The 20,747-nt window shown below is 53.0% G+C and overlaps 1 protein-coding gene across 2 annotated transcripts in view; it reads right to left on the bottom strand.

Annotated features, from left to right (window-relative positions):
- SLC2A4 (solute carrier family 2 (facilitated glucose transporter), member 4) overlaps positions 1 to 20,747 on the bottom strand; it is a 37,449-nt gene that overhangs the window by 5,278 nt on the left and 11,424 nt on the right. The window contains exons 1-9 of one of the 2 annotated variants that reach the window (XM_015420347.1): positions 17,651 to 17,730; positions 12,358 to 12,477; positions 11,812 to 11,984; positions 8,889 to 9,013; positions 7,590 to 7,705; positions 6,120 to 6,282; positions 3,220 to 3,407; positions 2,381 to 2,485; positions 163 to 264 (exon numbers count right to left, since the gene is read on the bottom strand). In XM_015420347.1, the coding sequence (XP_015275833.1) occupies positions 163 to 264; positions 2,381 to 2,485; positions 3,220 to 3,407; positions 6,120 to 6,282; positions 7,590 to 7,705; positions 8,889 to 9,013; positions 11,812 to 11,984; positions 12,358 to 12,477; positions 17,651 to 17,668 (1,110 nt within the window). In that variant the 5' untranslated portion in view covers positions 17,669 to 17,730. Of the gene's footprint in view, positions 1 to 162; positions 265 to 2,380; positions 2,486 to 3,219; positions 3,408 to 6,119; positions 6,283 to 7,589; positions 7,706 to 8,888; positions 9,014 to 11,811; positions 11,985 to 12,357; positions 12,478 to 17,650; positions 17,731 to 20,747 lie in introns of those variants that run through there. The other variant, XM_015420346.1, reaches the window with a different exon arrangement.

Here is a 20,747-nt window from a genome sequence, read left to right as displayed (position 1 = left end):
ATCGTTGGGGGGGGGGGAGAGAAAGGGCTGCCTGAAGTCCAAATTGTCCCCCATTTGCCTGAAAGTGCCTCTCCAGATCTGTGGTTTGCCCCAGGGGCAGGGGTATGTGTGTGGCATGGCTCTAGTGGACGAACCCCAGTTCATTGCCCAGGTGGGACTCACCTGCAGGGCGAGGGCGGCTGTCATCAGGAAGGCGCACACACACATCCCCGCCAGGCCCAGCATGTGCAGGGTGCGTCTCCCTGCCCGCTCCACCAAGAACACCTGGAGAGGAAGGAGGAGGGAGGAGGAGGAGGAGGAAGAAGGCAGCGTCAGAGAAAGCAGAAAACGTAGAAGAACTCAGACTACCAATCTGCCTTGCTCCACAACACCTCCTCTTGTTGACAGTGGATCCCCAGGTACTCCAGCAGAGACAGAACTTTCCCAGCACTTGCTCCGGGAGAGGAGAAGAAGAAGAGATTGGATTTATACCCCGCCCTTCACTACCCAAGGGAGCCTCAGAGCGGCTTACAAACGCCTTTTCCCTTCCCCTTCTCACAACAGGCAACCTGTAAGGTAGGCGGGGCTGAGAGAGCTCTTTCGAGGACTGCTCCTGAGGGAACAGCTCTGAAAGAGCTTGTGACTGACCAAAGGTCACACCAGCAGCTGCATGTGGAGGAGTGGGGAAATCAAACCCAGTTCTCCCAGATTAGAGTCCGCCCACTTAACCACTACACCAAACCGGAGGTGTCATGGGGGGCATGAGTTCAACCTGCTGTCCCCCCTCCCCCGCACTCCCGCTTGAGTAGGGTTGCCAGCCTCCAGGTGGGACCTGGGGACCCCCTGGAATTACACCTCCTCTCCAGACTACTGAGATTAAATTCTCCTGGAGAAAATGGATGTTTTGGAGGGTGGTCTCTATGGTATTGTACTCCACTGAGGTCCCTGTCCTCCCCGGGGTCCATCCCCAAATCTGCAGGAGTTTCCCCACCTGGATCTGGCAAACCTACCGCCCCCTATCCCCTGCTGGTGGTCCGGGGGGGCCCCTGCTGAGGTCCCTCCCCTTCCTTAAACCCCTCCCTCCCCTGGCTCCACCCCCAAATCTCTAGGAATTTCCCAACCCTGAGCGGGCAACTCTACCCTTGAGTCTTGCTGACTCCTCACAAGCCGTGGCTGAGCACCGGCTCAATTTCCAGCCAAAAGGATCAGGTGGGAAGTGGCGTGAAAGGACCCTTCTCTTCCCTGAGGCTCTGGAGAGCAGCTGCCAGTCTGAGTAGACCATACAGTCCTTGACGGACCGGTGGTCTGATTCAGTATAAGGCAGCTACATAGAATTGTAGAACCATAGAGTTGGAAGGGACCTCCAGGGTCATCTAGTCCAACCCCCTGGACAAGGGAGGAAATTCGCAAAAAAAACCACCTGCAGTGACTGCTGTTGCATGCCCAAAAGATGACAAAAAACCTCCAGGAAAAATGGCTTCCTGACCCCAACGTGGCGATCAGCATTTTCCCTGGGCGTGACCACGAGAACTAAGCCCTGAGGCAACCCTTCCTGCCCTCCCTCTCGTGATCTGCCTGAGTTCACAGTATCTGCATGGCTGTCTGATGGCCATCTAGCCTCTGCTTTAAAAACTCCAAAGAAGGAGAGCCCGCCACCTCCCGAGGAAGCCGTTCCACTGAGGAACAGCTCTAACGGTCAGGAAGTCCTTCCTAATGTTTTGCTGAAAACTCTTCTGGTTTAATTTCAACCCGTTGGTTCTGGTCCGACCTTCTGTATTCATGTGTGTTCAAGCAGTGGAGAGAGCTTGCATCCTGATCCATGTTCACAGGAAGCAGAGGGAGGATGTGGGATCTCTGTGTCCACCTGTCTATAAGAAATGCCTTAACAAGACTGCAGCCTGTTAGACAGACCACGGTGATCTCAATGAGAGTCAGAGGTCCCATGACTGGACATGTTGCATCAGCCTAGAGGAGGTGCTTCAGTGGCTCAGCATCTCTGTGCTGATTGGATATTTGCACTGATCCATGCGTCTATAAGTCTGTGCTGTATGTACCACTGTATGCCAGTATGGTATCAGGTAGCTTGGCGAAGCAGTTTGTCGGTTGAAACTGTGAATGCTTAGCTATAAGGACTGTGTATAGAATTTAAATGAAAGTGTAAAGAGCACCAACCTAAGCCGGTGTGTGCAAGTTCTATATGACTCTGCAACACTCACTATGGGAACAGGAGAGATATCATCAGCCATTCTTGACCGCAATACCGTCTCTCTGAAGCGGGATCCCTGAAGCAGACCACAGTGAGAACACTGGGAGGGCCTGCGTGGTTTTTGGAACTGAAGGAGCAGGCCCCACCACCCATCCGTTTGGTGGAAGTGAGCGTGTCAGGACCACGGGCTCTTACCGAAATGATCGTGAACACCGTGTTGATCACCCCAGCTCCAATGGTGGCGTAGGCAGCGTTGGTCACCTTCGCCTTGGTGAAGATGTCAGTTGAGTAATAGAATATCTAAAAGAAGAAAGTGGGACAGAGGCTGTCACGGACGGGGTTCCCCAGTCATCACCAGTGTTCCCTCTAAGCTGAGTTAGTGTGAGCGAGCTCACCGTTTTTTAGCCTCTGGCTCACACATTTTTGCCTTAGCCCAGGAAGGATGGCTCCGGAGCAAACACATTTCTGCAGCAGCCAAATCGCTCGCTCACAACTTCAATGCCAGTAGCTCATAGGGTAGAATTTTTGCTCACAGGACCCCACAACTTAGAGAGAGCAGTGGTTGTCACCAGAGGTCATTTCGTAGAAAAAGAGGTGCCGGAGCTCATTAGCATAACTCAATCTCATAACTCATTTGCATATGCCACACCCCCTGGCATCACTGGAAGCGTGTCAGAAGGCAACACCCACCGCTCAGGCTCCACTGGGCTGTTTTGAATTGCTAGCTATTGGGGGGGGGGGCCCCCTGCAAATCTGTCCTCGCAGAGGAGGGAGAGCTCGTACATGAATAAAACTTGGTCTTAAAGGTGCCACTGGACTGTTTTGGGGGGCTCTGCAACTTACCTGGCTGCTTCTTGCTCTGACTGAGGGCTGCTGAGAGCAGGGGGTGGGGCTTGTTGCATGTGCCCGCCCCCTGGGCTCTTTATTGCCGGAGCTCTGCTCCTGTGCGCCCCTGCAGGAAAGGACCCCTGGTTGTCACCCTCCCACACTCCCCACGTTCCTGCACCCCTCAGCCACCCACAGCGCCAACTCACAGCGTTGATGCCGGACAACTGCTGGGAGAGCTGCAGGATGACGGCGATGAGCAGGGGCTGGCGGTACATGCGGGAGCGGAAGAGCTCCAGGATGGAGACCTTGCGCTCCATGTCCATGCGCCGCTTCTCTTCCTTCATCTCGTTCAGGGCGGCGCTCACGTCCGTGCAGCCCGTCAGCCGCTTGAGGCCTGGGGTGGGGGGCAGGACAGAGAGAGGAGCTCTTCAGGGCGTGCTGTGGGGTTGGGTGGGGGGAACCAGGAAAGGGGGATATCTCTGGGGAACAAGGGGGTGGCTGACCCAAAACAAGAGGGCCGGTTTTGCAAACAGACAAAAGCTTTGTCAGGGCTGCCAGGTGGAGCCCAGAAACCTCCTGGAATTCTAACTAATCTCCAGACAGCAGAGATCAGTTCCCCTGGAGAAAGCAGTTTGGAGGGTGGACTCTGCCCCACTGGGGTCACTCCCCTCCCCTTCCCACCCCAAACCCAACTCTCCACCGGATCCACCCTCAGATCTCTGCAAATTTCCTTAACCCAGAGCTGGCAACCCTACAGAAGAAGAAGAAGAGATTGGATTTATACCCCGCCCTTCACTACCCAAAGGTGTCCCAGAGCAGCTTACAAACTCCTTTCCCTTCCCCTCCCCACAACAGACACCCTGTGAGGTAGGCGGGGCTGAGAGAGCTCTGACAGAAATGGCTCTTTTTCAAGAACAGCTCTGACAGAACGATGGCTTGCCCAAGGTCATCCAGCAGCTGCAAGTGGAGGAGTGGGGAATCAAACCCGGCTCTCCCAGATTAGAGTCCGCGCACTTCACCACGACACCAAACTGGCTCTCTCAGAATACATTCCCTTGTTTCATCAATCTTCAGGGAGCCTGTAAAACTGGGTAAGCTCGTTCTCCTTTTCAGAAGGAAGGCAAAAAGCATCGCTGGTTGCTTCACGGTGTGTGTTGCCAGATCTGATTGCTTAATTGGTACCATGCTGGCTAAATGGCCCCTGGTTAGCCGGATCACAAAGCCGGCCAGAAGAAGGGCCTTCTTTTAAAGAACCAAACAGAAACTGGGGAGCAAAACTGAGCAGAACTGTTCGGCAGAACTGTTCGGAAAGGGAAAGGGTTTGGGGCACTGTTCCCTCTAAGCTGAGTCAGTGTGAGCTAGCTCAGAGTTTCTTACCCTCTGGCTCACACATTTTTGCCTTAGCTCAGGAAGGAGGGCTCCAGAGCAAACTAATTGACGCAGGAGCCAAATCGCTCGCTCACAACTTGAATGCCAGGACACAAAGTGGAATTTTTGCTCACAAGACTCCACAGCTTAGGGGGAGCCTTGGTTTGGGGTGGTCTTTTGGAGAACACGTTGAAACGCCTCCTTAACATGGAAAAGATTTGACAGTGCCCTTGTTTGGCTGAGCTTTAGGAATGAGGGAGACGGCAGTAAAGGACAAAAAGAAAGGAACTGGAAGACAAGTGGAGGAAAAGGGAAAAGCACAGGGGCGGGGGGGGGCGTTGGTTGGACAGAAGGAATCGGCAACTCTGGAGGAAGGAAGCTGGTAAGCCGGGGAGGGGATGGAATGGAATGGAGACGAGGGGGCGAAAGGTAACTGGAACAAAATCTGGGTGAGCGGAAGGAATGTGAGGATGGAGGGAGGCTGACAGTGGGTGGTAGTTAGGGTTGCCAACTCCAGGCTGGGAAGCTCCTGGAGATTGGAAAGCAAAGGTGGGAGAGGGGCAGGGCTTCAGCAGGCTACCATGCCTCAGAGCCCACCCTCCAAAGCAGCCTGTAATCATTCCATTTTTGATGTGTGTGTTTCTTTAAATGTTTCGTGTGACTGCAGTACTGTAAGGAGAGTGATAGATGGAGACAAGTGTGATGTGATTGGCTGATGACTGAGAGTGTGGGAGGAGGGGTGTCTATGAGAGTGATTCTCTGTGTGAAGTTTGGAGAGAGAGCATAGTCTCTGTGACTATGGGAGATTTTGAGTCTATTCTGTGTGAAAAAGACAAACGGTTTAGTCTGTGTGACTATGGACGTTTTTGAGTCTATTATGTGTGAATAAGACAAACAGTTTAGCTTGTGTGGCTATATATATATATATATGAGAGAGAGAGATTAGACTGAGTGTCTACGTCTGTCAGAGTGGAGTTTTGGGAGTTTGAGAGACTGTTTGTGACACCAAGTTTTGCCAGTTATATTTACAAGTTCCTTTCATCAGCAGCAGTTCAAAATAACCAGTAACCTATTTTGTTCTTTATTAAATAAAACATGTTTTTGCTTAAACTTTATCCCAGAACTCAGAATAGTCCTTTCTTAGGGCCACATAGTCCTCTGAAGTGCCCAGACCCTGGGTCATTCTACCAAAAGAGAGGGATTTGGAATTTTTAATTCCTGGTGGCAGCAGAAATCTACCAAGTTTAGATACACAGACAGTGTCTTAAAGTTAAAAGCTGTCTCCCCTATAAGCGAGGATGACACACAGCCGTTTTCTCCAGCAGAACTGATCCGTGTCATCTGGAGAGCTGTTGTAATTCTAAGAGAACTTCAGGCTCCACCTGGAGGTTGACAATCCTAAGTGGTTGATGGACAGGGGAGTGGAGAGAGGATATGAAGGAGGAGGAGTAGATTTGAGAAGGAAGGTCCTGAGCGGCAGGGGGCAAACAGACCTGGGGAGGGAAATAGAGGGCCCCCCCACTGGACAAGGGATGAGACGGCGAGAATCCTGCAGGCGCCTCCCTGGGAGCCAGCCAGCCAGCCCCACCGAACGCCATGGGACTTGCTTCCAAGAAGATGGACGGAGGGATGGAGATGGATTAGGCCAGGGCAATCGAGGAAAGGATCCTGGGAGTGGGAGGGAGGGAGGCGGATGGATGGTGGGCACCAGACTGGGGGGGGGTGTGGCGGCACTCACTTTCTTTGGCCTTGGACTCCTTGTTGCGGATGATGTAGAGGTACCGAGGGCTCTCCGGGCAGAAGGGGAAGAGCAGCAACTGGAGCGCGGAGGGCACCACGGTCAGGCCCATCAGGAGGGGCCACAAGAGCTTGGTGCCCAGGATGGTATCCAGGCCAAACACCTGCGGGGAGAGAGAGAGAGGGAGACGGATGGTGTGAATCGAGCCCTACGTGGAGGGTTCCAGGCAGAGAACCACCCCCAGTGAAGCCATCCAAACGAAATCAGTGCCCACCCTCCAAAGCAGCCATTTTCTCCGGTGGGACTGATTTCTGTCATCGGGAGATGTAATTCCGGGAGATCTCCAGGCCCCACCTGGAGGTTAATCCAAAAACGGAGGGTCACAGTGTTAGGAAGATATACAAAAATACATATCACTGCATGCAATAAATATATGTTTATGGTAGAAAAATTTTATGCTTTATTCTCTTTCTCTTTATATTATTCAATAAAGGTAAAGGTAAAGGTTCCCTTGCTCGAAAGCCAGTCGAATCCGACTCTAGGGTTGTGGTGCTCATCTCCGTTTCAAAGCCGAAGAGCCAGCACTGTCCGAAGACATTTCCGTGGTCATGTGGCCGGCATGACTAAACACCAAGGCGCATGGAACGCTGTTACCTTCCCACCGAAGTGGTACCTATTTATCTACTTGCAATGTCTTGCTTTCGAATTGCTAGGTTGGCAGGAGCTGGGGCCAGAGACGGGAGCTCACTCCATCATGCGACACCCGGGTCTCGAACTGCTGAACTACCGATCTTCCACAGCCTGCAGTTCAGCGTCTTAACCACTTGAGCCACCGCAGCTCCTATATTATTCAATACTGTTGTCTAAATATTGGTATCAAGTATTATCAAAAATATATTTCACCCAAATAGTACATAGAGAAGAATATGTTCCCAAACAATACATCGAGTGCAGGTTTACATTCAGACGGCACCTTGTCAGTATCACAGTCACCAGTCCCACGGGACTCTAGTAATTTACCCATTTTGAATGAATCTTTTTCAAGGACTGCGATGTGTATATAAAGGACATAAGGCGCAATAATTTTTCTTTGCAAGCACAAAAGCTCTTAAGATAGCAGCATCGTCGAGGGTCCCATCAGAACCCTTGTGGCAAACATAATAACCTATCTAAGACAGCCTATCTCTCAAATTCTATCAGGTACCTGCACTCGATGTATTGTTTGGCTGAAACATATTCTTCTCTATGTACTGTTTGGGTGCAATATATTTTTGATAATATTTGATGCCAATATTTAGACAACACAGTATTGAATAATATAAAGAGAAAGAGAATAAAGCATAACATTGTTCTACTATAAACATATATTTATTGTACACAGTGATATATATTTTTGTATGCCCACCTGGAGGCTGGCAATGCCAAGCCCCCCGCTGGAAGCACCGCATGGGGAGGGGCTGTGTTCTTTACCTGGGCGATAAGGATCCCCGTGACGATGGCCAGTTGATGTAGCGTTCCCAGCGCCCCCCGCAGGTTGGTGGGGGAGATTTCTCCCACATACATGGGGACAAGGCCTGAAGCGAAACCTGGGAGGGAAAGGAAAGGTGTAGGGGAAGAGAGACGATGACCAGGACGTTTGTCAGATCGGTCCAGTCCCTTCTGGCCTTCTCTCAGGGAACTGACTTGCTTTTCAGGTCAAGGGGCCAACACCATGGCCTTGCCTTCAGGGTTGTGACCTAAGGTGGCCAAGGTAGAACTCCTTCTGGGATGGAGGATAGGTCTTTCGGTGGCTACTAGTCATGGTGACTAAAGAGAACCTCCCCATCCAGGGGTAGTCAACCTCTGAACACCAGTGCCAGGAGGAAAAATCAGGGGGAGACCTCAGCCTCTCTGCCCTGTTGTTGGCCGTCCAGAGGAACTGGTTGGCCACTGTGAGACAGGAGGCTGGACTAGGTGGACCTTCACTGGTCTGATCCAGCAGGGCTCTTCTGAGGTTCTTATGTTCTTAGCATCAGGGGAAGGCCTCGGCCTCTATGCTTTGTTGTTGGACCTCCAGAGGAACTGGTTGGGCACTATATGAGACAGGAGGCTGGACTAGATGGACCCTCACTGGTCTGATCCAGCAGGGCTCATCTGATGTTCTCACCAAGCTAGGATAGGTTTTATTTACTAAACCGCCATATTCAGAGGCAGTCAGTCTCCAAATCCCAGTGCCAGAAGGCAACATCAGAACATAAGAGACGCCAATGTTGGATCAGGCCAATGGCCCATCCAGTCCAACACTCTGTCACACAGTGGCCAAAAATACCAGGTGCCGTCAGGAGGTCCACCAGTGGGGAAGACCTCGGCCTCTGCCTCTGTGCCCTGTCTATTTGGAGCTCCAGAAGAACTGGCTGGCCACGGTGTGAGACGGGAGGCTGGATTAGCAACCACAAAGCGGCCGCTGCAGGAGGCAGAGCCAGCCACAGAAAGTCAGGTTATATTTAATTCTAACAGTAACTCTTCAACACTTCAGGCAGGATGCCTTTTAATCTATGCAGCCGATCAGGAGCCCTGCTTGGCAAAAGCTCCACCTGGCCACATCCACTTTCTAATAGCACTTGGCAGGTGCCAGAAAAGTTTTGGCGGGTGCCAGGGCGCCCCCGGTCCCCAGTCTAAGCCCTCCAATCCCCCTCCCTCTCTTCCGTGGCTATGCCTTGGGTGGAGGTGCCTCCCCCTCCCTCCCTCCTCCCCTCCCCCCATCCCCAGCATCAATCGTCTTTCTTTTACCTGAGAAGACGCCGATGAGGAAACGGCCCAGAATCATCATCTCGTACGACTTCCCGACCTGCGCCAGGCCCATCAGGGCACCTCCGACAAAGGCCAGGGCGTTGTTCACAATCATGGCCCTCTTCCTAAAAGCGGAGAGAGACCACAGAGAGGGCGTGTCCAGAAGAGGGCAACCAGGATGGTGAGCGGGTTGGAATCCAAGTCTTATGAGGAAAGGCTGAAAGAGTTGGGTATGTTTAGCCTGGGAAAGAGAAGGCTTAGAGGGGACATGATTGCAGTCTTCAAGTATTCGAAGGGCTGTCACGTAGAAGGTGGAGCGGATCTATTCTCTCTTGCTCCGGATTGCAAGGCTAGATCTAATGGGTGGAAATGACAAGGGAGTCGATATCGGATAAATATCAGGAGAAACTTCCTAACTGTAAGAGTGGTTGAGCAGTGGAACAGACTGCCTCAGGAGGTGGTGGATGCTCCTTCGCTGGACGCTTCCAAACGCAGGTTGGATGACCCTCTTTTGTTGTAGGGCTATCTTTTGGCTGTGCTCCTGCAGTGTGCAGGGGGGTTGGACTAGATGACCCGCCAGGTCCCTTCCAACTCTAACGTTCTATGATTCTATGATTCGATTCAGCAGCTCAGTGGGAAGGGCTTTGTGTCACGTTCTGAAACTCAGCCAAGCCAAGGTCCAGGGGCGAGGGCTGGGAGCCCCTGCCCCTGGTGCCCAGGTGGGTGGATTCGGCTGCCAGTCATGACTTGGTGCTAAAGTAGGATGGAAGGATTCTAGCCACAGTTTGTCCTGCATCCACCCCCACCCCACAGTGCGATTGCTTTAAGCCCAAAGAGGGGAATAGAAAGATCCTCGTATTGTACGCGGATTCTTTATCTGGGAGAACCGGGTTTGAGTCCCCCACTCCTCCACAGTGTAGCTGCTGGTGTGACCTCGGGTCAGTCATAAGTTCTCTCAGAGCTCTTCTCTCAAGGGCAGTTCTTGAAAGAGCTCTCTCAGGTGTCTGTTGTGGGGAGGGGAATGGAAAGGAGATTGTAAGCCACTCTAAGACTCCTTCAGGAAGTGAAGGGTGGGTTATAAATCCAATCTCTTCTTTTCTTCTTAAAGCGGAGGCATTGAACTCATTTGTTACGAGGGCTGGATCTGACATGAATATCACGTTGTCAGGCCAGGCTGGGCCATGTGTGTCGTAAAAAGTAATGCCAGGTACGGGAGATATAAACTTTATAAAGGACACAGGCAAACTCAATTAACAATATTATTTTTTACTCGAAATACAAACATGTTTAAACCATGAACAGTATCTTACTTAATTTCCTCAAAGTATCTCCCTGATGCCCACCCTCCCGCTCCCACCAGCCATTACTCATTAGCACTGGGACAGGATACGGGCACATAATGCACAGCCTTTGTCATCTGGCAATAAAGGTAATGACAAGTTGCTCACGGGCCGGATAAGAGCCCTGGACGGGCCAGTTTCGGCCCGTGGGCCATATGTCTGACACCCCTGCCTTAAAGCATTCCATGAGAAACCATCTTCGATTGGGGAAGCGCAGCAGGCAGGGAAGAGGAGCCCGATCCGAGCCCAGTAGCAGCTTAGTGACCAAGATTTTCAGGGTAGAAGCTTTCGAGACTCAAAGTGTCCTTCAACAGATACTTCCTGACTCTCAAAAGCTCACGCACCAACAATCTTGTTGGCCTCTCAGGTGCTGCCGGACTCAAATGGAGCTCTTCTACATTTCTACTGCAGACCAATATGGCCGCCCTCTGAAAGAGGAAGGGAAGAGATGAGCACCCCCCCTTCCCTAGCGGAGAAGAAGAAGAGATCCGATTTCTACCCCGCCCTTCACTCAGAGTCTCAGAGCAGCTTATAAACTCCTTTCCCTCCCCCTCCCCACAACAGACACCCTGTGAGGTAGGCGGGGCTGAGAGAGCTCTTTCCAGAGCTGCTCTTTCAAGGACAGCTCTGACAGAACTTGTAACTGACCCAAGGTCACACCAGCAGCTGCAAGTGGAGGAGTGGGGAATTAAACCCGGTTCTCCCAGATTAGAGTCCGCACACCTAACCACTACACCAAACTGCGTACAACACCACATTTATTTTTCATCCTCTCACAAGCAACCGTGCAGCCAGCACGTTAAAGAGGCCGCCTTGTTTCAACCATGTGGGCTATGTGCGAGTCCCAGTTGTGATTATCGTATTTGCTTCTGTTTCCCTTTGGAATGACACAGAAGGGGTGGCAATAGGTTATCTCTATGGATCCTTTCAGGCCTAGTGTGCAAATAGCCTGATCCACAGATGAGATAGCAGGTCGATGCAGTGATGGCAGAGCGGTTTCCTGAATCCCCTGCCCAATGTCTGCAGGGCCACTCAGCAGGTGGGAACTCAGCAGGAGCTGTTCGTCCCAGCACACGTCTGCCTTTGGCGATGAGGACAGAGCCACCGACTGAACTCCCGCCTGCAACTATTAAAAGGTCCAGGAAAAATATGAATCGCTCATTCCAGAAGAAGAAGACGTAGTAGTCGTAGTAGTAGAAGTAGTAGTAATTGGATTTCTACCCTGCCCTTTACTTGGAGTCTCAAAGTGGCTTACAAACTCCTTTCCCTTCCCCTCCCCACCACAGACACCGGCTGTGAGGTCGGTGGGGCTGAGAGAGCTCTGACAGAAACTGCCCTTTTTCAAGAACAGCTCTGACAGAACTATGGCTTGCCCCAAGGTCATCCAGCAGGCGCGAGTGGAGGAGTGGGGAATCAAACCCGGTTCTCCCAGATTAGAGTCAGCACACTTAACCACTACACCAAACGGGCAAAGAAGGTCCTTTACTAATCTGCAACAGGTGGCTTGTAAGCGATCCGTGCCAAAGCACTCTGCACATGTTCAAAGGCACTCTTATGTCTACGAGGCACAGCAGGAGACTCACCTGCCCAGCCATTCTGAGACGATGCCCACCATAAAAGAGGAGATCATGCCCCCGATGGAGAAGATGGCGACAGACAAGGACCAGAGCGTGGTGAGGGTGTCGGGGTCAATGGGCGTCGGCTCCTCTTTGCCCTGGCGCTCCATCCACGTGGCATTGTAGCTTTGTTCGATGACCTGAGAGCAAAGCACAGCGAGAGAACAGGCTCCGTGGGAAACCAGTTTGGGCGGTCCTCCCGAGCGATGACCTTGACTCCTCCCACCAAACTCAGCAAAATATATCTGCACATGTTCAGAGGCACCCTCCTGTCTGCAGTGTCTGAGAGTTAAGACCAGAAGAGCCCTGCTGGATCAGACCAGTGGTCCACCTAGTCCAGCGTCTTCTTCGGCCGCCCGGATCCCTGCAGAAAGCTGGCAAACAAGACAGGGAGGCCAAAGCCTCCCCGGTCGTTGTCCCCCTTAGCGCCGGTATTCAAAGATGCACTGCCCCTGAACATGGAGGCTCCGTTTTGTCATCGTGGCGGACTACTGAGGGACCTCTCCTCCATACCTTTTGAGGCGCATTGATGACACCGATGTTGTAGCCAAACTGCAAGGACCCCAAGACTGCTGTGAACACCGACAAGACCAAGGTGGAGGTTATCCTGCTCCCGGTATCCTCCAAGCCCTCCTGCAAAAGTCCAAACACACACATGAAAAGGGGTGCAGGCTCCCTTATCTCTGGCATCACAAACACACTCTGTGTGTGTGTGTGTCCTGTGTTGTGAGCAGGGGTCATTTCCTGCAGGAGCGCACAGGAGCGGAGCTCCGGCAGTAAAGAGCCCAGGGGGGCCGGCACATGCAACAAGCCCCACCCCCTGCTCCCAGCAGCCCTCAGTCAGAACAAGAAGCAGCCAGGTAAGCTGCAGAGGGCCCCCCCCATCCCAAAACAGTCCAGTGGCACCTTTAAGACCAAGTTTTATTCAGGTACAAGCTCTCCCTCCTCTGCGAGGGCAGATCTGCACGTCCCCCCCCCCCAAATAGCTGGCAATTCAAAACAGTCCAGTGGAGCCTGAGCGGTGGGTGTTGCCTTCTGACACACTTCTGGTGATGTCAGGGTGTGTGGCATATGCAAATAAGTTATGCTAATGAGTTATGCTAATGAGCTCCTGCACCTCTTTTTCTACGAAATGACCCCTGGTTGTGAGACAGCATAAAGAACCCAAGACGCTTCAGGGCTGACTGGGAAATATATTTACAAAATCCTCCTGAGAGACTCAGCACCAAACGGAGACAAGTAAATAACAAAACATGTTATCTCGTTCCCCGTTTGCATTTTTGGATTAGCTCCTCCTGCGTCCGTTGGATGAAAACAGCAACTGCCTGGAGGTAGCATGTAGCTTGCGAAAAGATGCTGTAAAGCTCAAACATGGGTGTTTCACAACCAGTGACAGTCTTCTATGGTTTCCCCATTGATGCTGCAGCTGCCGACAGAGCCCAGCATCAATGGAGCTTCCACGGAGCCTGTTTCGCTACCATTTCCCTGTCCCAGTCATCCGTGGTGGCTATTCCCCCTGCCCTATGGGGCAGAGCTTTGGGGAAGGGGTTTTTACAAATTTACAGTCGACGTATCACTGTAAAGTTATAACCATGTCTCTCCGTTTCTGTGAAATCTCACCTGTCATTTAGTGTCAAGTCAACTGAATGCCCTTTTCATTGTGGAGGTATAATCAGAGGAGTTAGAGACTGTGTTTTAAAATGAAAACTGGGGATTCAGAGAACCTAATAGACTGTGGTAACATTAAAATATGTCAATCCAGCCATCCAGCAATGGAAATGGCACTGATGTGGGCAGGACCCGGAAGACCGTCCTGGACTCCGCCACCCACGCGGGTGCCAGCCTTGTTTAGCTGTGATCTTTCTCAAAATTGCAGCAAAGTGTCAAGAAAGATGAGGGAAACCATGGAGATGCAAGGAAGCGCCACAGATCGGGAGAGGGGGACCTGCATCCAAACTGGAACAAACATCCCATGCAGGCCCGTAGCCAGGGTTAGGGTTAGGGGGCACTGGCGAGTCAAATTAAAAGTAATCTGATTAAAGAAAGTGGGGCGCAGGAATCCCGTGCTACACTGATCTCTGCTCCAGCCGCCAGCAAGTTCGAGTCTCCCTCCTGCTTCGAGCATCTAGTCGACCTCCTCCCCCAGAGGTCCTTGGCTGGAGCTGTCCCTCCTGGGGGACGAAGGCCATGACGCCCTGGGCTGGATGGGAAATTGGGGGGGGGCTTGCCATTAAGTCAAGGGGGGCTAGCCCCGAGACGCCCCACTGTAGCTACCGGCCTGATCCCATGGGTAAATGGCCAGGTAGTCATTTATTTATGTATCTGATTCATTTATACCCCACCTTTCTCCCAGGTTGCTGCATGACGGAGTGAGCTCCCATCTCTAGTTCCAGCTCCTGCCAACCTAGCAGTTCGAAAGCAAGAAATTGCAAGTAGATTGCAAGTAGGTACCACTTCAGTGGGAAGGTCACAGCGTTCCATGCGCCTTGGTGTTTAGTCATGCCGGTCCCATGACCACGGAAACATCTTCGGACAGCGCTGGCTCTTCGGCTTTGAAACGGAGATGAGCATCGCAACCCTAGAGTCGGACTCAACTGGCTTTCGAGCAAGGGAACCTTTACCTTTTTCTCCTCCGTGGGGACCAAAAACAGCCGACATCCTTCTCCTCCCCTCCATTTTATCCTCACAACAACCCTGCGAGGTAGACTAGGCTGAGGAGTGCATGTACTGGCCCAAGGCATGAGTGGGGATTCGAACCTGGTTCTTCCACATACCAGTCCAGCGCTCTTAACCACGACACCCCACAGCAGCCCTCTTGAGCAGAGTGCGTAGGGCGCCTGGAGACCTCTCGCTAGTACACTTGACCTTCAGACAAGCAAGGCCAGCTCCCCTGGGGAAAATGACAGCGGTGGAGAGTGGACCCACTGGGGTCCCTCCCCAAACCCCGCCCTCCCCAGGCTCCGCCCCCAAAACCTCCAGGCCACCTTGGTGCAGGGTGCTGGCAGAGCAAGGGCCGGATCCGGTGGGTTCTCCTGGGGCTTTTGTGGGAAACCTTCCTGGCAGGTTTATTTGTTCCGGAAATTTGACCGCCCCCGACCTCCACACCTGATGTCAAGGTGGCTCTGAACTGAACCAAGAAAGCAAAACCCAGGAAGGCAATAAAAAGGAGTCAATAAAAGAAATCGCCCGATAAAAGGAGTCAGTAAATTGTGCCTGACATTATGAGAGGGAGGGCCAGAGGAAGGATATCTCTCTCACAGCTACCAAAATGCCTGCCTTTTTAAATCCCGCCCCTCGATATTTCCAGAAGGGAGATTTTACTCGGGCCAAGTGGGGTGGGGTGGGGGCAGTTTTCCTTCTAAGCTGAGTGAGTGTGAGCCGGCTCACAATTTTTTAGCCTCCGGCTCACCATTGGTGTCTCCGCTCAGGAAGGACGGGGCTCCCGAGCAGACGAATTCATGCAGGAGCCCAATCGCTCGCTCACCACTTCCATGCCAGGAGCTCACAAAGTAGGATTTTTGCTCACGAGACTCTCCACAGCTCAGAGGGCACACTTGGTAGGGGGTAGGATGCACCCCAGGTTTAAAGCCCTTGCTTTCTGGGTTCCCACTTCTGCCTGCCAACCTCCAGGTGGGGCCTGGAGATCTCCCAGAATTACAATTGCTCTCCAGACAACAGAGATCAGTTCCCTTGGGTGACATGACTGCTGTGGAGGGTAAGCTCCAAGGGTCATTTCCCTGCAGGAGCGCACAGGAGCGGAGCTCCGGCAGTAAAGAGCCCAGGGGGCGGGCACATGCAACAAGCCCCACCCCCTGCTCCCAGCAGCCCTCAGTCAGAGCAAGAAGCAGCCGGGTAAGTTGCAGAGTCCCCCCCCGGTCCCCCGGTCCAAAACAGTCCAGTGGCACCTTTAAGACCAAGTTTTATTCAGGTACAAGCTCTCCCTCCTCCGCGAGGACAGATCTGCACGTTTCCCCCCCCCCAATAGCTAGCAATCCAAAACAGTCCAGTGGTGCCTTCTGACACACTTCCGGTGATGTCAGGGGGTGTGGCATATGCAAATAAGTTATGCTAATGAGTTATTCTAATGAGCTCCTACACCACTTTTTCTACGAAATGACCCCTGGTAAGCTCTATGGCCTTATGCTCCACCGAGGCCCTTCCCCTCCCTAGGCCTGGAGCTGGCATCCCTCCTCGGCGGAATCACCCTGCCAGTGTTTTTGTCCCGGCTTCCCCTTTTCAGCCTGGCATGGAAACAGGAGGAAGGGAAAGGAACGGAGACCTGTTGAGAGGCCGAGCTTGGCCGGGGCATGTGCGTGCGAGCGTGCAGGGCGTGTGCGTGTGCATGGAATGCAAATCAGCCGCCTTCCGCCAGCCCCTGTGCCGCTTCTAAGGTGGGGCGCCTGGGGCAGCCTTTCCCATGCCCCGGGTGGCAAGGGAAGTGTCAATATTGAACGGTGCCGTTATGAAAGCCGTGGGCCACGCTCCACCACCCCCAGCCCCCACCGACGCCACCACTGCACACAAAACAAGCCGGCTCAACGCAAGCATGGATGGGTAGCCCAGGAGGTGACCTGTTATTTTATACCTTACTTCAGTTCTAGCCCGCCTTTGTCAGGAAAGGCATCTCATTTGAGGGCAAGAGGAAAAGAGACCCTCCTGTCCTTCTGCGCCTTGCACCAAAGCAACAAGCATTTCAGCGTGATAACTGCCGCCCCGCCCCCAGTCAGGCAGGCTGCAGCAGGCTGGATGGAGGCCTCCGGTGAAGGTCAAACACCATCCAAGCTCCAAAGACAGCGAGAAGCACCGCAACAGAGGTCCAGCCTCGCACCACCGTGCACTCGCCTTGCACGGGCCTCGTGTCCGACCCACATCTCACGCGTAACCTCGGAGGGGGGGGCCTGGAAGGAGACTTCAAGGTCAAATGTCACCGAAGGCCAGAGGAGAAGCGTGAGACGCGGCAGGAGGCAGCCGCATCGTCAGCCTCGTGCCCACGCTTCTTGCACCACAGGCCTCTTGTGAAACTCACTGCTTGCCTCGCAGGTAACGCCAGGACCTCCGGCCTGGCAGGAGGCCTCAGCGCGAAAGGGCGTCACGAACAGTGCAAAGCAGAAGGGAAATGTGGGGGGACGTCTGCCTTCCCAGGACGTTTGTGCAAAGGACATTCGGAGGTCGTGGCGGGGCCAGGCACGGATGCGCAAAGACGTGAGAAACTTTTGCCCAGATTCTTACGGTTGATATGGCACAGTTGTGGCCGTTTTTGGGCTTCTTCCCGCACTTACATAACTGCTCTGTGCGGCGTTCAGGCGGTCTGCATCGGGCTGGCCCCCCCCCCACACACACACATGGATCCCCCTCCCAAGGAAAATATCGCACCCTCCTCCAGTTCCTGAAACGCTCACAGCTTATCTTTGACCATCAGCGTCCACATTTCTGTTAAGGACATTGTCTTGCGGCTTCCTTGTCAGTCTGCTGGGACTTCCGGTGCAATTTCTGGCATGCCCAGACAGGGCAGGCAGAAATGTGCCATCACCCAGCTTCTCCCTCCTTGCCTTCCTAAATGGGGGGGGGGGTCCCTGTCTCTGCTGCCAACCCCCCTCCCGCACACCACTAGCGCCCTCGGAGGGTAGCACAGCATCCCTGCAGCTCCCCCCTCCTCTCCCCACCCACCCCAGAGTCAGCTGCACGTGGGAGCTCATCCCCCGCATCTTTTCCCTGCCCAAAGAGCTCGCAAGGGTCTCTTCTGCCCACCCGCCCCCAGGATTAGAACCCAGAGCCAGGCAGGAGAGGGGTAGGAAATACCACCTACCTTTCGGCCAGGTACCATCCTGAGCTGGCTAGCAACAAGAGCGGCTGGGGAGTGACGCAGGCCGTCCCTCCCTCTTCCTCTAGGGCTGGTATGTTGGGCGAGGTCCCGTTTCCTAGGAAGGCACGGCAGGGAGGGGCAGCCCGAAGAGTGTCCTGCCGCAGGAAGGGAGAGCTGCGGGAGGCGGCCGAGGCGGCGCTGTCTAGTGGGCCATGCTCAGGACTGCAAGCTCTGGCCAGGCGGGAATTCAACAGGTGGAGCTCTCTGCCAGCAGGGCCCGTGCCAGGGTGAGATAAACCTTCGCCTATTGAACACGAGGCAGCTGAAGACAGCAGAGCCCTGCTGGGGCTGTGCCAGTGGGCCTGAGTGGGGGGGACTGGGAGGCCTTTGGGTCTGGGGGCTCTAAAGGAGGCTGCAGCCCAGAGGGCTCGGACGCCTGGGTCCTTCGGAGGACCCAGGAGGTGGCTCCACTGGGGCAATACTGCGGAACCTCCCCTCTCCGCTCCAAATGGGAGCCTGTGGAATGGCCTGGGAATGCAGGGTGGGGGGGGGACTAATGCTGTGTTTCCAGCAGCCTGGCTGGTCCCCCCACCCCACCCCACGCCAGGGGAGGGCTGGTTGGCGTGACAGGCAGGGAGCGCAAACGGACCATATTAGGGGATGATTCTGGTGCCAAGAAGCCTCAGGAATGTAAATAGGGAAAGGGTTTGACCTCGCCGGGCGGCTTCCCCAGCCCCACACTGTGGGACAGGAAGGCAGGAGGAAGCAGCCCCCCAAGGGGGGGGCACTTTGCCAGATGGCTTGGGGGGGGGAGGGAATGGTCCAAAGGGTGGATCTGCAACAGGGCTCGCTTTGCAGAAGTCAACCCCCACTCCCGGAACAGAGCATTGCACTGCCATTGTGGCATGCCTCTGAGCATGTGCAGAGTGTTTTTGGTATGTCATCTGAGGGACTGGGATGAGAGGCGCGGAGCTGGGACCAGAGGACGTGCCTCCAACTGAAGTCAGAGCTCTGGCGCTGTAATTTCGAGAGGTTCACACGTGCCCCCAAAGTTCTCGGGTTTCGACGCCCGTCCCTTCTCTAAGAATCAGACTTCTTTTGTGATTAGTGGGAGGGGGGTGCATCTGGGCCAGTCGCAAGTGGAAAAGCATCCCCCCCACACACACACATAAAAGTCGTCCTCTCCCCTCCCCGCGTCACTGCCTCTCAAGTTAGCAAGCCTTCGGGAACTGAGCAACGGCTCCTCTATAAATACAACCTGAGAGTAACCTTGAAAAGAAAAGGAAATGGTGACGGAGGGTTTCCTAAGAGCTGAGCGACACCGTTGCTGGGGACGGCCGGGGACCGGAGCCCTCTGTGTGCAGGAGCCCAACCCGAAGAGCAGCCAGGGGTAGGAGCAGTGTGACTTATTTTATTTATTCATACCCCACTTTTCTTCCCGATGGGGACCAGTGTTCCCTCTAAGGTGAGTTAGGGTGAGCTAGCTCACCGTTTTTTTCGCTTCCGGCTCACACGTTTTTGTCTTGGCTCAGGAAGGATGGGGCTCCAGAGCAAACGAACTCATGCAGTAGCCAAATCTCTCGCTCACAGTTTTAATCCCAGCAGCTCACAATGTAGAAGTTTTGCTCACCAGACTACACAGCGTAGAGGGAGCATTGATGGGAACCCGTAGCCACTCACGTCATCCCTCCTCTCCTCGATTTTATCGCCACAATAATCCCGTGAGGTAGGTTAGGCTGATAGCACGTGACTGGAGATGTAAAATTTTCAGAAATTTTGAAGCTCGGGAAAAAACCCCGTTTCCCCCCCGTTTTTTCTAGATTGAAAGTCATTCTGTTACTTTAGGAACATAAAATATGACTATGGACATTTTTACTTGGCATGAAATTATCAGAACTAGCATATTAAAAATATAGTGGTATCCAAACAATTATTTCAAACAGAATACCCACCCACATGCAAGAACAAAACTGAAACTTTTTTATTTTCTTGTGACAGTAGCACCTCCTAAAGGAAGAAATGCATCTCGTTCTTGCATTGGAGGTTTCAGTTTGTAACCTAGGACTTGCTTGTCCTCAGTGCACAGAAATTAGATCAATCTGATACCATATATATATATATTAGAAATCATTTGGAAAATATTTGAACACCTTGTCTTAAAATATTTTATTCATCATGTTAAAATAAAACATTCCATAATCAATTATTTTCTTTTTTTTCTTTTTTCAATTTTTCCAATTTTTCAAAAAAAACCCAAAAAGGCTTCAAGAAAAAAACGGAAAAAAAACAGTTTTTTCCAGAATTTTTCCGGGTTTTTTCCGGGCCTTCACATCTCTACATATGACCGGCCCAAGGTCACCCAGCAAGCTTCCATGGTACAGTTGGGATTCAAATGTGGGTCTCCCAGATCCTGGGCTGACACTCTAACCACTGCGCCACACTGGCTTCCAATTCTGAAAACATTAATACATGAAATGACCTTACACTGAATCCGATCACAGGTCCATCCAGGTCAGTATTGCCCACTCAGACTGCCAGCCGCTCTCCAGGGTCTCAGGCAGAGAAAAGTCTTTCACGTCACCTCTTACCTGTTCCTTTCAGATGCAGATGGTGGGGATTGAACCTGGGACCTTCTGCAGGCAAAGCAGAGGCTCTTCCACTGAGCCACAGCCCCTCCCTTGAGAGCAGGAACTGGGGAATGCAGCCCTCGGGTCCCCCCCCACCAACCCCTGCTGTCCCCCACACCAGCCTGACTGACTCTCTGCTTTTTGACTCCAAAGGGGCAGGGGGGAAAACAGTCTCCCTGCTCCAGCCCCACAGAAGGACCTGATCCGCATTGCTTTCAAAGGCCAACCTACTAGGGATCCTCGCTATGAACTGAGTCCCTAAATGTTCCCAGGGGTCATTTCGTAGAAAAAGAGGTGCAGGAGCTCATTAGCATGACTAATTTGCATATGCCACGCCCCCTGACATCACCACAAGTGTGTCAGAAGGCAACACCCACCGCTCAGGCTCCACTGGACTGTCTTGGATTGCTAGCTATTGGGGGGGGGGGAACGTGCAGATCTGTCCTCGCAGAGGGGGGAGGGCTGGTACCTGA

Source organism: Gekko japonicus, unplaced genomic scaffold (assembly GCF_001447785.1).
Source record: "Gekko japonicus isolate JY-2015 unplaced genomic scaffold, Gekko_japonicus_V1.1 scaffold336, whole genome shotgun sequence".
Lineage (NCBI taxonomy): Eukaryota > Metazoa > Chordata > Lepidosauria > Squamata > Gekkonidae > Gekko > Gekko japonicus.
This window is presented reverse-complemented; position numbering and strand designations above follow the sequence as displayed.